This window comes from Gigantopelta aegis, chromosome 15 (genome assembly GCF_016097555.1).
Source record: "Gigantopelta aegis isolate Gae_Host chromosome 15, Gae_host_genome, whole genome shotgun sequence".
Taxonomy (NCBI): domain Eukaryota; kingdom Metazoa; phylum Mollusca; class Gastropoda; order Neomphalida; family Peltospiridae; genus Gigantopelta; species Gigantopelta aegis.
Window position 1 is genome coordinate 36,094,099 of NC_054713.1, and position 14,196 is coordinate 36,108,294.

At 42.5% G+C, this 14,196-nt stretch overlaps 1 protein-coding gene across 2 annotated transcripts in view; it reads left to right on the forward strand.

Moving 5' to 3' along the window:
* The window catches only part of LOC121390718 (E3 ubiquitin-protein ligase Midline-1-like), a 39,394-nt gene that overhangs the window by 5,071 nt on the left and 20,127 nt on the right, over window positions 1-14,196 (forward strand). Inside the window, exons 1-2 of one of the 2 annotated variants that reach the window (XM_041522618.1) lie at window positions 2,416-3,545; window positions 11,157-11,735. In XM_041522618.1, coding sequence (XP_041378552.1) covers window positions 11,175-11,735 — 561 coding nt within the window. In that variant the 5' untranslated portion in view covers window positions 2,416-3,545; window positions 11,157-11,174. Of the gene's footprint in view, window positions 1-2,415; window positions 3,546-11,156; window positions 11,736-14,196 lie in introns of those variants that run through there. The other variant, XM_041522617.1, reaches the window with a different exon arrangement.

The window sequence follows — 14,196 nt, forward strand, 5'->3', positions numbered from 1 at the left end:
TTGCAAACACAGTAAATCAAAACCATTCTGAAATTCTGTTGACAGTCTCCCTCCCATAAAGAATTAAATGACTGTCAATAATAGTCGTTGAAGACAGAATGCATACAAAGCCCACATATTATGTTAGGGCCGCAAATAAAGGAACAAGGTGAGAAAGACAAACATTAATGTCTTCTTTTCTTATTAATCCAACCGATCGTATTTTGTATGCATTGTTAATCCAGTTTCTTTCTTCTTGTTAAAGGTGCATTCTCGGTGTGCAACTTACAATACATAATAAGTTAGGCTTAGCACACCGTCACCGGCCATCGGACTACAGGCTGGTAGGTATAGGGTTCGCAGCCCGGTACCGGCTCCAACCCAGACCGAGGGCTGTTAAGGGCTCAATGAGTAGGTGTAAGGCCACTACACCCTCTTCTCTCTCACTAACCACTAACTAACAACTAACTGGACAGACAACCCAGATAGCTGAGGTGTGTGTGCCCAGGACAGCGTGCTTGAACCTTAATCGGATATAAGCACGAAAATGAAATGAAATGAATAGCACACTATCATACTTAGAACATGGCTCCGAACATGGCTTTGAACGCCTTTTCTCTAACTGGGAGTTTTCCCGTCTCACCCAGAGCCCCACGATATATCAAAGGCCGTGGTATGTGCTGTCGTATTAGTGGAAAAGTGCATGAAATGATCCCTTGCTGCTAATGGGAAAGTGTTGCGGGTTTTATCTGAAAATGTATAAATAGCCGATGATTATTTAATCAATGTGTGTCTTGGCACACACCTACCGGTTAACCCCCACGTGACGGTCGAGTTGTCAGTAGTCTGACAATGTCTTGTCGGCGATACGCAAATTCTGACGGAAGATGAAAAGTTAAAGTTCGTTTTGTTTAACAACACCACTAGAGCACATTGATGTATTTATCATTGGATACTGGATGTCAAACATTTGGTCATTTTTGACATATAGTCTTTCAGAGGAAACCCGCTACATTGTTCCATTAGTAGCAAGGAATATGCACCATCCCACAGACAGGATAACACATACCACAGCCTTTGATATACTACTCGTGGTGCACTGGCTGGAACGAGAAATAGCCCAATGGGCCCACCGACGGGGATCGATCCCAGACCGACCGTGCTTCAGGCGAGCGCAATACGTCCCTCCCCCGCTTTCTCAGTGAACAACTTACAATTACAGTTTGAATTGACTGCTAATAAGTTATTTTTATCGTCATGCTTAGCGCCCCACCATCATCATGCTTAAGCACCCCATCATCATCATGCTTAGCAACACACCATCGTGCTTAGCACATACATGGGTTGGATATGGCTCAGTCGGTAGAGCGCTCGTCTGAGGTGTCCTAACAGCCGCGCCCGCACTGCGCCGTAAACTGCGCTCAGAAAACATCCGCATTAACCGTTTTCAGAAGTATTGTGGTAGACAGCCATAAACATCGAGAACAGAATGTGTAGATATTGTGAACGCTGGACATAACTGCGTAGACTCGTGCGCAGGAAATTGTGCAGGGAAGGGGTGGGGGGGTCTACACTATAGCTAGCGAATTTCTTAAGGGGGTCGGGTCATATTTCCCCAAAAACATATTGAAGAAAAGAAAATTCGCAGAGTGGTTTGACTAACATCCTCCCCTTTCCCCACCAACTCCCCCCTCCCTCCTCCCGAACACACCTGCTCAGAACGTTTACTGCCAATTCTGGATTACCGTATCTAACGGATCTGCAAATCGTTACAAGTCGTTTCGTATGAACGCACCGTTAGTGATTAACAACAATAAATCAACGTCATTGCTCGTTACTCGTAGGCCATGTGTATAACAAACATATCTTTCTTTCATTTGCAGCGCAGGTGAAAAGCTTACCTGTCCGTACCGGTTCGGGTTTCACCTTTGAATTAACTCGCGCCAATTTTCACGTCCACCGCGCCTAATGTGTCCCTGTCGACGCTGGCTATACGCACGCCGGCCGTATTATCAACTTCACGCCGCCTTTTCACTAAATAAAACGTTAATCCACTGTTCTGCAAATACACCGCCTCGAGTCATGTTAACTACAATGCATCGGGACAAGAGGGATATATAATATATACTGATCAACAAAAGTAACGCACATATTCATTTAGTCTTTCTTTAATTTATTTTAAATTATTAACTCTGAATCCTGTTAGTTTTTGTATCTGTTTTCAATGTCTTGAGAACATCTTAGACCTATTTTGACAGTCTGTTTACTAAATTAATTGTATCATGAAAATAGTAGAAATTAAATATATTAAAATAGTCGGGGTTTTTTGTGTGTGTGGTTTGTTTTTTTGTCGTTCAGTATATATAATGTTGCATTAACCTGAGGTTTGATTCCCGTATGCCGAGTCGTGTCATATCGTAAGAAGGTATGGGCGAAGTGACAGTGGAAAAGGTGGTCATATGAGAGGGAAATTTTATATTCCAGTCTCTTGATAGAATTCAGAAAATAAATTTAATTACGATGAAGACCACAAACACTCGATGGATGGTGACACCAGAAAGGTGACTGAAGCCACTCGGAAAAGAAGAGTGTTATGATAGAGATCCGCCGACACGTATCGAATGGAAATATTTTCTAATAATGCGCCCATGACAGACGTGCTTGAATTTTTTTATATCCACTCAGAAAAAGAAGCGAGTTAAGGTGACATCATAATAATGTGCCCACGAGAGGCGTGCTATAACCAAGAAGGTGGACTATAGAGTTTAAATCTATTCTGAAGAAGAAATGAGTTATGCTGACATCAAAATAATGTGCCCACGAGAGGCGTGTTTTAACGAGGAAGGTGGATTTAAATTTTAAGCCATTCAGGAAACAAGTAATGAGTTACGGTGACAATATACTAATGTGCCCACGAAAGGCGTGTTTTAACCAGAAAGGTGACTGAAGCCACTCAGAAAAGAAGAATGTGATGATAGAGATCCGCTGACACTTAACGAATGGAAATATTTTCTAACAATGCGCCCATGGCAGATGTGCTTGAACCAGGAAAATACATTTTAAAGGGGCAGTTGTGATAAATTTCAGACACGGAAGTTCAAAGACACATGGAAATATATAATAGTGCGCCCAGGACAGCCGTGCTTATACCTAAGAAGTAATTATTCAAAGACATTTGGGATTAAAAATAAAAAAATAAAAAATAAAAAATCAGATAGGGAAGCATAATGTGATTGAACAGAATTAGTTAACACCAGACTACTCGACGTATAGAAACATCATATAATAATGTCCAGGACTGACGTGCTTGAACCAGGAAAGTAAATACCGTATTAAAAAGCACCAGGGATAAACTTTCAGACAAAAAGGCAATATACGTGTGGTAAAATTCTTATAATAATGTGCCCAGGGCTGGCGTGCTTTAACTAGGAAGAATCTAGATACGTTTGAAACAGAACTGAAAGAAATGGAATTATAGGCTTATGTCTGGCTTATCCAGAGTGGCCACGATAGGCGTGTCTAACCCGAGACTGGATAGTTGAAACACCTTTTCAGATCCCGAATTGGTAAGTGTGAACCAAATAAAAGCTTTAGAAACGTATTTTGTTTTGTTTAACGACATCACTAAAATGCATTGATTATATATATTATATTATATGTATACTGAAAAAAATAAATAAGGGATCACATAAATATTTTCAGCAAAACACATAAGCGTACGAAATGGGAGGATATGGAGGAGCAACCCCCCCCCCCCCCCCCCCCCCCCCAACACACACACACACACACCTAGTGCCGGGGAAAATTATTAAATTCGGGCAAAACACGATGGAAATATTCAAGGAAAATGAGCTGGCCTGAAACCTTTTCACCATGTATTTCGATCGTTCTACCCTAAATATTAGATGTATTCCAAGTGAAAATGCGTAGTGATTCGTTTGAAATCCTATGTAGCTGTATGGCAGTAATGCTAATAGGGACGGGATGTATCCCAGTGGTAAAGCGCTCGCTTGATACGCGGTCGGTTTGGGATCGATCCAACGTCGGTCGGTCCATTGGGCTATTTCTTGTTCCAGCCAGTGCACCACGACTGGTATATCAAAGGCCATGGTATGTGCTATCCTGTCTGTGGGATGGTGCATATAAAATACTCTTGCTGCTGATCGAAAAAGAGTAGTCCATGAAGTGGCGACAGCGGGTTTCCTCTCTAAATATCTGTGTGGTCTTTAACCATATGTCCGACATCATATAACGGTATAACAATGTGTTGAGTGCGTCGTTAAATAAAACATTTCCTTAATGCTAATCTGAATAAGTGTTAGTATCCGGATTTGGGCATTTTCAGACATTTATCAGCTTGTCCCCCGTTACAAAAATGAGAGCCCGCTTTAATACGCCTATGGCAAAAAGTGACTGCAATCAGTATGATTAATATTATCCATAGTGTGAGCAAGTTACCCGTAATACTTCCACTCAGTCGCACATTACTGGCACTCAGTCGCACATTACTGGCACTCGGTCCCACATTACTGGCATCCAGTCGCACATTACTGGCATTCAGTCGCACATTACTGGCACTCAGTCGCCGATTACTGGCATTCAGTCTCACATTACTGACATTCAGTCGCACATTACTAACATTCAGTCCCACATTACTTGCACTCAATCCCACATTACTGGCATTCAGTGCCACATTACTGACATTCAGTCGCACATTACTGACATTCAGTGACACATTACTGGCATTCAGTCCCACATTACTGGCATTCAGTGCCACATTACTGCATTCAGTCGCACATTACTGACATTCAGTGACACATTACTGGCATTCAGTGCCACATTACTGACATTCAGTCGCACATTACTGACATTCAGTGACACATTACTGGCATTCAGTCCCAAATTATTGACATTCAGTTCCACATTACTGGCATTCAGTCCCACATTACTGACATTCAGTCTAAAATTACTGGCATTCAGTCCCACATTACTGACATTCAGTCTAACATTATTGGCATTCAGTCGCACATTACTGGCATTCACTCACACATTACTGGCATTCAGTTGCACATTACTGACATTCAGTCCCACATTACTGGCATTCAGTTCCACATTACTGCCATTCAGTCTAACATTACTGGCATTCAGTCCCACATTACTGACATTCAGTCGCACATTACTGGCACTCAGTCACACATTACTGGCATTCAGTCCCACATTACTGGCATTCAGTCGCACATTACTGACATTCAGTCCCACATTACTGGCATTCAGTCCCACATTACTTGCACTCAGTCCCACATTACTGACATTCAGTCGCACATTACTGACATTCAGTCGCACATTACTGACATTCATTTCCACATTATTTGCACTCAGTCCCACATTACTGGCATTCAGTCGCACATTACTGACATTCAGTCGCACATTACAGGGCCGTACCCTCCCGGGGGGGGGGGGGGACAGTAGCCTCCTGTAATCTCACTTTTTTATCTTTTTGTTTTTACTCCAATAAATAGCATATACATCTCAGGGTTTAATTTGTATAGTGTTTCATTTGCTTATAAAAAGTAGTGCCCCCCCCCCCCCCCCCCCCCCGGATTTTGATCAGGGTACGGCCCTGCATTACATCGTTTTATTTTATACAGACATGACAACACCAGTACTAAATTCCAGAGCCTGTTTATCCTAGTAGCACATGCTACGGGGCCCGCGGTGATGTTTACATTTATTTTCCCCGGGTAATTTTTCCCCTCTCCTCAAGGGGGTTGCAAAATATATATCCTGGGAAAGGGGTCTCGCTGTTATTTGCTACAGGCCCCGCAGATGCTTAAACCGACTCTGCAACATTGATTTGGTCTATAATACCAATATTAAGAGTTCGCTTGTTGGTTTTGCACAGATCCATGTTTGAAGGTTAATTATCTGGAATAGGAAGTAAATTCTTAAGTGATAGCCAAGAAGTTATTTTAGAAAATGAATTTTTTTTTTTTTTTCACCATCAGTGCAAATGGGTTAGCTGTAATGAGGCTTGATATTCATGCACCGGGTTTTCCGTGTGACAAAAGTGGAGAGCGATCAGTTTGGGTAATTTTCAAACAAGCTGGTTTTGTGAAAAATTTAATAGCTAAACCTTTATTCAAATTTATGAGGATTTTTGTAAGGTTTGATGAGCAACGTTTCCACAAATATAATATACTACTCAAAAGAATTTAAGGGTCAAAAATTTATAACCAAATAAGTTTCAGAGTGTATTAGATTGATGATGTAAACTACACCAAAAATTTAATTTATTGTTCCATATTTACAAAAAACCACAAATAAACGTCATTGTATACAAGAAAGTCACATGACATGCTGTCAAAGTTGAAGGTTGTCAAACATGGATTTTACACATTAGAACATTCGTTTAATAGTGTGTGAATCCACCCCTGGCGCGAATACACTCGACACATCGTTGCCTCATGCTGTTGATCAGACGTCTGAAGAACTCTTGGGGAATGGCCTGCCACTCTGCCATAAGAAGTTGACCCAGATCATGAAGGTTAGCCGGAGGGGCATGGTTACCCCGAACTCTCCTGCCTAATTCGTCCCAGGCGTTCTCTATTGGGGCCAAGTCAGGCGAATATGCTGGCCAATCCATCCCGGCAATACCTTGTTGTCTGAGAAAGTCCGTTACCACCCTGGCGCGGTGGGGTCTGGTATTGTCATCCTGCAGAACTGCCCCGCCGCCAATCTGCTGAAGGCCTGGGAGAACCAACGGCCAGATAATCTCATTCAGATAGCGGATTCCATTCAGATTGCCATCCACCACATAGAGGGGGGTCCTGTGGTGGATAGAGATGCCGCCCCACACCATGACGCTGCCACCACCGAACCGGTGACGTTGTTGTCTACGTTAACGTCAGCGAAGCGCTCCCCAGGACGTCTGTAGACACGAACCCGACCGTCGTTGTACTGGAGACTAAACCTGGACTTGTCAGTGAACATCACTCGACCCCACTGAACACGTTGCCACCGCAGATGAAGTGTGCACCAGTGACGTCTGGCCGTTCTGTGACGTGGTAGGAGTGGTGGTCGAACAGCCTGGCGACGGCAGCGTAGATTATTGGCTCTCAGACGATTGCGTATGGTTTGATCAGACACTCGAGTTCCAGTCGCAGTCCGCAGATCGTCACGTAATGGGCGTGCAGTGGTTGTGCGTTGACATAGAGCCATATTGGTGATGTAGCGGTCCTCTCTATTTGTAGTGCTTCGGGGTCTTCCCAAATGTGGACGATTTCGAACAGAATTCGTTGCTTGGTACCGTTGCCACAGTCGGCCAACGACACTCTGACTGACACCAAGTCTCAGAGCAACATTTCTTTGCGTATTGCCATCCTGAAGCCAAGCAATAGCCCTTCCTCGATCTTCGATAGTCAGTTGACGTCGTACCATTGTCGAATTTGGAGTGTGCACCGTACACGAACGCAAGCTGCAATTATACGGAAATTCAGCATTGGGAACATGGAATACACATGCAAAGCGTGTAAATGAAGCGCTTTGTGAAAAAGCAAGTTATGGGCACTTAGCAGACCTTTAAGTGTAGTTAATAGTCGAAAACTCCTTAAACGGTTAAGAAGAGAATTTTCTTTAAGTTTCTGTAATGTTTTCCGGATTTTCCTCACCTCACCCCACCCCACCCGCTAGCTACGGCCCTGAAATGCACCCAAAATCATGCAGCTTGGGCACATTATGATGAAAGTAACAGAAATATGTAACTAAAAATATTTAAAATAAGTCCTCTTTATAATTATGATCCTTTTTGTAATTTCCTTGAGACTAAAAATATCTGTATCTTTCTTTATTTTTAAACGCTCGGTGGGCATTTAGGATGCATGCATAAATCACAGCTTTTTTTCTTTATGCAGTAAACTATGTTTTCAGTTAATCCAATTGATGAATTAATCATCGGCTACTGTATATCAAACATTTGGTCACTGTGATACGCAGTCTTCAGAAAACAAACCCCGCTACATCCTTCCATTAGCAACAAGGGATCTTTTATATAAATTAATCGAGAAACAGGATAGTACATACCATAGACTTTGATATACCAGTCGTAGGGCACTGGTTCTGACGGGAAAATCTGAACCAGAGATTGGGTGCACTGAGGCGACCCATTGGGCTATTTCTCATTCCAACCAGTGCACCACGACTGGTACATAAAAGGTCATGGTATATGCTATCCTGTCTGTGGGATGATGCATATAAAAGATCCCTTGCTACTAATGGAAACATGTAGTGGGTTTCCTCTCTAAGACTATATGTCAAAATTACCAGATGTTTAACATCCAGTTGCCGATGATCAATAAATCAATGTGCTCCAGTTATGTCATAAAACAAAACAAACTTTTGAGACCAAATGTAATTCATTATTTGAGACGTTATGCCTATACAAAGTACAGAGATGTAATATGGGACTGACTGCCAGTAACACGATTAAATTCCTGATCCTGTGAATGATGGAAACCCCAGTTTCAACCCGTGAAAACGGACACCAAGTGTGGTTAATATATACAAACCTCTAACACATCTCGTTAGAGTTACAACAGAGTGAAACAAGAGTTCGTGACTTTCAAACTGGAAAATTCGCTCGATGCGCGGTCGGTGTGGGATCGATCCCCGTCGGTGGGCCCATTGGGCTATTTCTCGTTCTAGCCAGTGCACCACGACTGGTATATCAAAAGCCGTGGTATGTACTAACCTGTCTGTGGGATGGTGCATATAAAAGATCCCTTGCTGCTAATCGGAAAGAGTAGCCCATGAAGTGGCGACAGCGGGTTTTCTCTCAATATCTGTGTGGTCCTTAACCATATGTTTGACGCCATATAACCGTAAATAAAATGTGTTGAGTGTGTCGTTAAATAAAACATGTCTTTTTTTTTAAACTGGAAAATACCAGCACTCGTCTTGATAACCGTTACTTCTCAGAGGTCCGTGCGTTTAAAAAAAAAAAAAAAATATGAAGTTTAATGCTTTTCGTTTTATTAGAAATATCAGGATGACCAGAAACACTTCGGGTGTACGAAAATGGATAATCTAAACAATAAAATTTCTGATTTCAATTTTCAAAAACGGCTCTTATATAGTGAAAAATACGCCGCTATGTTTAAGAAACTAGGGTCTGTCACTTTAATTGTGCCTTGGGATCGATCCCCGTCAGTGGGCCCATTAGGCTATCCCTCGCTCCAGCCAGTGCACCACGACTGGTACATAAAAGGTCATGGTATGTGCTATCCTGTCTATGGGACGGTGCATATAAAAGATCCCTTGCTGCTAATCAAAAAGAGTAGCGTAGGAAGTGGCTACAGTGGATTTCCCCCTTAATATCAGCGTGGTCCTTAACCATATGTTTGACGCCATATAACCATAAATAAAATGTGTCGAGTGCGTTGTTAAATAAAGCATTTCCTTCCTTCCTTTAAGTGTCCCCGTTTTTCTTTTCATCAGTATACAACTCAGAACAGTGGGCCACTGGGAGTTGGCCAATTACCGTTCCTGACTGATATAATTGTTCTCTAGTGCTAATCTTGAACACACGCAGCCCCTGTACCTGTCTGCCAAATGTAACACAAAACTGTAACCTCCAATAAAAGGGTTCAAATCATCCATTAAACAGATCGGCGCTCTGTGTTCTTGGCTGATCTGATCGAATTAAACAACTAATAATTCATTCAGTTTAACTTGATTGCCGTGTCCGTATTCAAATAAGGTTCATCCACGCTGTCCTGGAGATGTTAGGCGCATGTGTAGGAATTTATGTAGGGTTGGGTGTCTAGGAAGTGGCGATTAAAGTTTATAGGGGTGTCGAGTTATGCTCCCCATATTGAAAAGTAAACATTTGAGCAGGGGGTGGGGGTGGGTCGGGGTGAGATCCCCTTGCTATCTGAACTGTCCTACCATGCCATGTAGTGGTTAGTGTTCTCTGTATAAAGGTTTTCTACAGCACACGTTTATGAAATTAAAGTTTGTTTTATTTAACGATACCACTAGTACACATTGATTAACCAATTATCATCTATTTGATGTCAAACATTTGGTTATTGCGATATGTTTTCTTTAGAGGAAACCTGTTATATTTGACCATTAGCAGCAAGGGATATCTTATGTGAATTTTCCCAGAGATAGGACAGCACATATCATGGTACCAGTTGTAGGGCACTAGTTGGGAAGAATGGGTCCTCTGAGGAGGTTCGAACCTTTGACCCAAGCACTCACAAATAAGCCAGATATCGGCCTTTTAACTGTATGAGAGATTTAGAGAATACTACATCAGTGGCTGTTAGATACCATTTATCTTACAACGAGTTGTTTTAAAATGTATCTCACGAGACATAGATAATACTACATCAGTAGCCGTTAGATACCATTTATCTTACGAGTTGTTTTAAAATGTGTCTCACGAGCGAAAGCCAGTTTGATATGTTTTCAAACAACGAATTGCAAGACAAATGGTATCTAACGGAGACGAATGTGTTATTCTATTTCTTACATATCCTCAAAAACCAGGTTTCAAACACATTTTAACATCTTTTTCGACTAAAAGTTATTTATAGCTCTTGCACTTACACGTCACAGACAAATGATTGTCAGATTAATTATATGTCACAGTGTAATCGATTTCGATCGTGCTGTTTTTTCATTGGATGCATGGCATTGGTGACCTGGTCATCACCTAGGAGCAGCCAGTCGTATGTCTCGAAATTGTTATCACACGTACATGTTCTCATCAACGGGTGTGTAAGAAAACAATTTAAAGGGACATTCCTGATTTTGCTCCAGTTTTTAAGATGTTATCGACTAACAGAGACGTTTTAATGATTGTAATTTCTGTATAAAATATTAGTGGCTGTGCATTAAACGTGTTTCTGATCGTTCTAATATTTGTGCTAGGTTAAATTTCATTTTGTTTCCTAAAATATTGTTTTTTTCGTACATACGAAATTATTTGAAAACAAAATCCAGTTTGAGATTTTTACAAATATTAAAACGACCAGAAACACGAAAATATATTTAATATGTAAGTTTAATCGTAGAAATATTTTATTAGTCTGAAACATCTTACAATGCAGCAAACTCGGGAATGTCCCTTTAATATATTTCTCTGTTTTTACAAAAGTATTATTCTCTTGCAGAGTCAGTGCATTATTGACATGGATTTAGACAGGGATCTGCGATGTCCCATTTGTCTGGAGTTTTTCTCTCACCCCATGATTTTGCCCTGTTCGCACGTGCTCTGCCGGAAACCATGCGCAGAGAACTTGTTTTCGTTCAACTTCATCCGGTGCCCGGTGTGTCGAGAAAGCTGTTACGTGAATGGCGGACTCGAGACTCTTCCGAGGGTGTTTGCTCTGGAAAACATTATTGATAAATTCAAAGCGGGAGGATTTCGGAAGAGCAAAACGCATCTAGAGTCACGTGACAGTAGTTCAGAACGCGCGCAATGCAATTTGTGTTGTGAACAGAGTCAAGCTGAACGAAAGAAAGCTAAGACAGTATCCAGAATCCATTGCAGTTCTTCTTCTTGTATATCCGTCCCCAGGTGTGCGCGCTCTACTGACCATCTTGAATTAGAATCAGGAGCCTCTTCGGTCAGTACGGAAGACAGACCTATGTTCTGCAGCACGTGTCAACAGCTGTGCTGTCAACAACATCTACAGCAGCACGTCCTCCATGCAGTCATTCCCATAGAAGAAGCGTATGCAAAGTTCAAGGTCAGTGTAGATCAGAGATGTACTTGTATGCTTTGGTTATATAATAAAATGTAGTGCCACTAATAGCCGATGATAAATAAATCAATGTGCTCTAGTGGTGTCGATACACAAAACAAACTTTAAAATTAAAATTAAGCCTCTCTGTCTTATCCTGTATGCCTTGTTTGCTAGGCCTCGTGTTAACTGAATCTTTTACTTCTTTCTCCTCTTTTCTGTCCGTCTGTCGTTCTGTCTGTCACATTGTCTGTTCTCTGTATCAGTTAGTGTTATTGATGTACTTATCTTGTTTGATACCCAATAGCCGATCGTTATTTTTGTGCTGGGTATTCGTCAAACATCCATTCATTCATTGACAAGGTTGTCAATATAAGACCCATTTGTACTAACACAAAATCGTACAACCCGCCCACAAATGAACAGAATTCTTCTAAATCAAAAACAAGTATCTATTTCACACCTGGTGACCGTTCAGCAACAGCGAGCAAAGACAACGTTCGGGAAACAATTAGATTGGAAGGAAGTAAATGTTTTATTTAACGACGCACTCAATACATTTTATTTACGGTTATATGGCGTCAGACATATGGTTAAGGACCACACAAATATTGAGAAAGGAAACCCGCTGTCGCCACTTCATGGGCTACTCTTTTTGATTAGCAGCAAGGGATCTTTTATATGCACTATCCCACAGACAGGATATTACATACCACGGCCTTTGTTACACCACTTGTGGAGCACTGGATGGAACGAGAAATAGCCCAATGGATCCACCGACGAGGATCGATCCTAGACCGACCGCGCATCAAGCGAACGCTTTACCACTGGGCTACGTCCCGCCCATTTGAGCGAGAAGTGCATACATCAGTCAGGCGAACGCTTTTCACCTGCTCTGTCCGTTTGAACTCGGACTGTTACTTTCATACAAGGGGTGTGTGTGTGTGGGGGGGGGGGGGGGGGGGGTAAGCGGGATTTAGCTTAGTCGGTTGAGTGCTCGCCTGAGGTTCTTACGTCGCAGGATCGAACCACCTCAGTGGATCCATTCAATTGATTTGGGTTTGTTTTTTTGTTGTTGTTCCAACCAGTGCACCACAACTGGTCAAATGCCGTGGTATGTGCTTTCCTGGCGGTGGGAAAGTGCATATAAAAGATCCCCTGCTGCTAATGGAAAAATGTAGCATGTTTCCTCTGATGACTACGTGTCAGAATTACCAAATGTTTGACATCCATTAGCCGATGATTAATTATCCAATGTGCTCTAGTGGTGTTGTTAAACAAAGCAAACTTTAAGTTTTAACTTTTTTCATACAAAGGGCGTGTTCACGAGGGCGATCGATCGCTAGACTGTTTTTTTTTTTTTTGTTTTTTTTGCGCCTTACGATAGGTGAATTTGATATGATAGAAAACGTCGGTACCAGTCAAATAGTTCGCAAGCGCCCGGCCCCCCCTGAACACGCCATTAGCAACATCTGACAAACGAAGTAAATAGTGGCCTACGTTTAGGGCCAGCGAACAACGCTAACGTTCGCTAACTATGTGACTAGCTAGTTCTCGAAGTGGCCATCCGGTTTAACGTTAAAGGCATAATATATCCAATCTAGCACACGTTCTCCTGCTATTTCGAGCTCATTCTACTTTTAACCTGCAATGAAGCTACACGTCGTGACGTGCTATCTCGACTTGCACCCCCCCCCCCCCCCCCCCCAACCAGAGGGTGACTCATAGAGTCTTCTGGAATGCCGATTGAGTACCGCGTCGTGTACACCGGATCAAGGGCCATCGTGACTTTGATGTATGGTGACGCGGTTACCAAGAAGAAAGTAAGGAAGCTGAGGAAGCGGAAACGCGCGCCAGGGGAGGCATGAGAGGGAGGTGGGAGTCAAAACCGGTAGCGCAACTGCCCCCTGCCCATCCTGACTTGATTAAGAAGAGGAGGGAGTCCGCTCCGTCACCTTCACCGGCCTCGGTGGCGCAGTGGTTAAGCCATCGGACTACAGGCTGGTAGGTACAGAGTAGGTACCGGCTCCAACCCAGAGCGAGTTCTTAAGGGCTCAGTGGGTAGGTGTAAGGCCACTACACCCTCTTCTCTCTCACTAACCACTAACAAACTAACAACTAACCCACTGTCCTGGACAGGCAGCCCAGATAGCTGAGGTGTGTGCCCAGGGCAGCGTGCTTGAACCTTAATTGGATATAAGCACGAAAATAAATTGAAATCAATCCGTTACCTTCGGTCGACAAGTCTTCCACGCCAGTGGCGGTGCTCGACACAGGAATGTGCGACGAGCCATCGACGAACCCTGTGGCAGCTCCTATCGACTATTGGGTGTCAAACTATGGTAAATCCACTCCGATACATAAGCAGCTGGATTAGACTCACACTCGCCTCATCTAGATACACCTGTTTTACTAATGAACGCAATTTATGCGTGACCAACAAGTTAGTGCACTAATTTAAGTGGTG